The 2,646-nt window shown below is 34.9% G+C and overlaps 1 protein-coding gene across 3 annotated transcripts in view; it reads right to left on the reverse strand.

Moving 5' to 3' along the window:
* Nucleotides 1-745: 745 nt before the first annotated feature.
* VGLL3 (vestigial like family member 3) overlaps nucleotides 746-2,646 on the reverse strand; it is a 41,620-nt gene continuing 39,719 nt past the window's right edge. For 2 of the 3 annotated variants that reach the window (XM_007468993.1, XM_007468991.1), the window contains exon 4: nucleotides 746-1,393. In XM_007468993.1, coding sequence (XP_007469055.1) covers nucleotides 1,350-1,393 — 44 coding nt within the window. In that variant the 3' untranslated portion in view covers nucleotides 746-1,349. The remainder of the gene's footprint in view (nucleotides 1,394-2,646) is intronic. The other variant, XM_007468992.1, reaches the window with a different exon arrangement.

Below are 2,646 nucleotides of genomic sequence, written 5' to 3' on the forward strand. Positions count from 1 at the left end.
AATAAGTTGTCAATTTATTAACCTAATTTCAGTAATTGTAGTATAAATCCCAATTTAAATTTATCTTGCCCCCATTTTTTTCTTAAAAAGAACTAAATCAACTAAAACCAGAGTTAAACAGACAAAAAAGACACAAAAACTGATTTAAAATATTACATATGCAATACATTATTTTTCAATTTAAAATGATGGGTAACACTCTCAGAAACAGCCATTGAATTAAAGGCTTTGTGATGTGTCTAGTACCTTCCCAAATATTATCCCTTCAAACTATCTTCAGGAAAAAAAAAATTCACTTAAAATATGGCAAAAAATTGCCATGAATGAATAATTATAAACAAGAAAAATAAGTCACTGGCACTTAAAGGTAGCATGATTAAATGTTGTTTTTTTTTTCCAGTAGTTGGATAGAAATTCTGGTTCCATTTTTCAAAGTCAGATGGACTAGAAAGATAATTATATACTCTAGGCAAACTCTCCATCTGATTGAAAGTTTATGCCAACTTTCTTCTTAGTCAACCTCCAAGCAGTCTTTGGGAGAAATCAAAGTAATGAGATAGCCTTTCTTTAGTGTGATCATTAAAAAACTTCCTTTTCAAGCTTTACATATAACTCAGAGCTAAGTGAGCTAGCATGGAATTAAATCTTCACTGAGATTGAATGTAAAATAATACTATATTGGCTTGGCTATGGTGCTACTTTTGTAAAAAGGAGAAACTATCAAACATCTGAGGTAAGCTAGAAAGCACAGAGCGTATCACAGACATCTTAAAGCCAAGCATTTTAAACATTTTTGCCAGTGCTTCTCTGAGAGCAAGTTCTTTAAACAGAACTTAACAATTGTTACAATATTTAAAAAAAAACCCACATCCCTCAAAAATAGCCCATCAATGCTAAATCAAACTTTCTGTATTTTTACAAAAATAGATGCACATAGAGCTACAAAATTGTATTCCTGAAAGAATGATCATTTTCTTTGTGGTTCATCTTTTCCTGACAAGGTGATTGGTTCAAAAAGAAAAAAACAAAAACAAAATACAAAAAAAGTGTCAAACTGAAACAAAAATTAAACCATGTATTGTTAAAAGCAAGACAAAAAATAAAAGAGAGTTGCACAGTTGGCAAAGGCTCAGATGAGGGAAAAAACAAACAAAAATGCTTTTCTTCAATGTCTATGACCCACTCTGCTTTCTCAAGAAAAGGCTCCAAACCAAAGTCAGCTGGATAACACTTCCTCTTTTCCTTCCATGTCTATGGTGTCCCACTGCAGAATGACAAACCCTGGCAGCATCTTTTCCCAGTGGGCCCATGAATTCACGCTGCAATCTAATTTGCTAATACTGTGTGTTTCAGTACCATGGTGAGTCCTTACTCTTGTCTTGATGCTGTAGACCTAGAAAAGGTGATAATGAGAAATAGAAAAGAATCAATATATGTAGCACTCAAAAATGGGCAAAATCTACAATGCACTACATATAGAAACCAAAAAGACAATTGAGCTCACAATTTTCAAAAAGGCAACCAACAGAGTAGGTGACAAAATACTCTAGACTAGAGCAGTGCTATTTGCATGGTACACACTCTTTACTATGGTTTTATCTTACTAGAGTAGGGGTGAATAATAAATAAAATAATATAAATGAAGATTTCTTACTTCTAAACCCAAAAGGAACTGATATGGGGGAAAATGATATAATGGGTCTTTGGGCATTTAGGCAGTGCTTCAGTTCATACTTTTCAGCAACCACCAAATGACACTTTTGGAGTAAGGTAGTGACTAAATTTACTTATTTTTATTGTCTTTTCTTTCAGAAACTATTTAAGATGGCTTATATCCATATCACAAAGCCAGAAAATGAAATTTACACATAAGCTTAAAAATAGTAGTACAGGGCTTTCCTGGTGGTGCAGTGGTCGAGAGTCCGCCTGCTGATGAAGGGGACACGGGTTTGTGTCCTGGCCGGGAAGATCCCACATGCCGCGGAGCGGCTGGGCCCGTGAGCCATGGCCGCTGAGCCTGTGTGTCCGGAGCCTGTGCTCCACAATGGGAGAGGCCACAACAGTGAGAGGCCTGTGTACCGCAAAAAAATAAAATAAAATATAAAATAGTAGTACAAAAGGAAAATATGTGAACATGTATGAATTCCAACTCAAAGCTAGAATGATTAGGACGAAGTATATCAAAGAGGAAACAGAAAATATGATTGATTTGGTTCTAATGTAGTCAATTGACTAATTTCTGACGTGGGCAATTAGCACAGCATCTTCAGCTAACACTCACTTGAATCACTTTATTTTTGTCCTGAGGCATAACTGTTTGGAAGAGTGAAGACTCCAAATAATGGTTGTTCTTAAGTTGTTTAAAACCAAATACCAAAATATGAAGAGAAGGCTATTAAATAAGTGAGTAGAAATGCAGTGTGACTGCTGTTATGTGGGTGCTAGGACCCCAGGCTGTCTTCTTGATTTTTTTTTTTTTTTTTTTTTTTTTTTTTTTTTTATACCAAAATAAGAAGGCTATTAAATAAGTGAGTAGAAATGCAGTGTGACTGCTGTTATGTGGGTGCTAGGACCCCAGGCTGTCTTCTTGACTTGATTTTTTTTTTTTTTTTTTTTTTTTTGGTACAAGCCCTCTCACCTTTTGGG

This window comes from Lipotes vexillifer, unplaced genomic scaffold, assembly GCF_000442215.2.
Source record: "Lipotes vexillifer unplaced genomic scaffold, Lipotes_vexillifer_v1.1 scaffold812, whole genome shotgun sequence".
In the NCBI taxonomy this organism is placed as follows: Eukaryota; Metazoa; Chordata; class Mammalia; order Artiodactyla; family Lipotidae; genus Lipotes; species Lipotes vexillifer.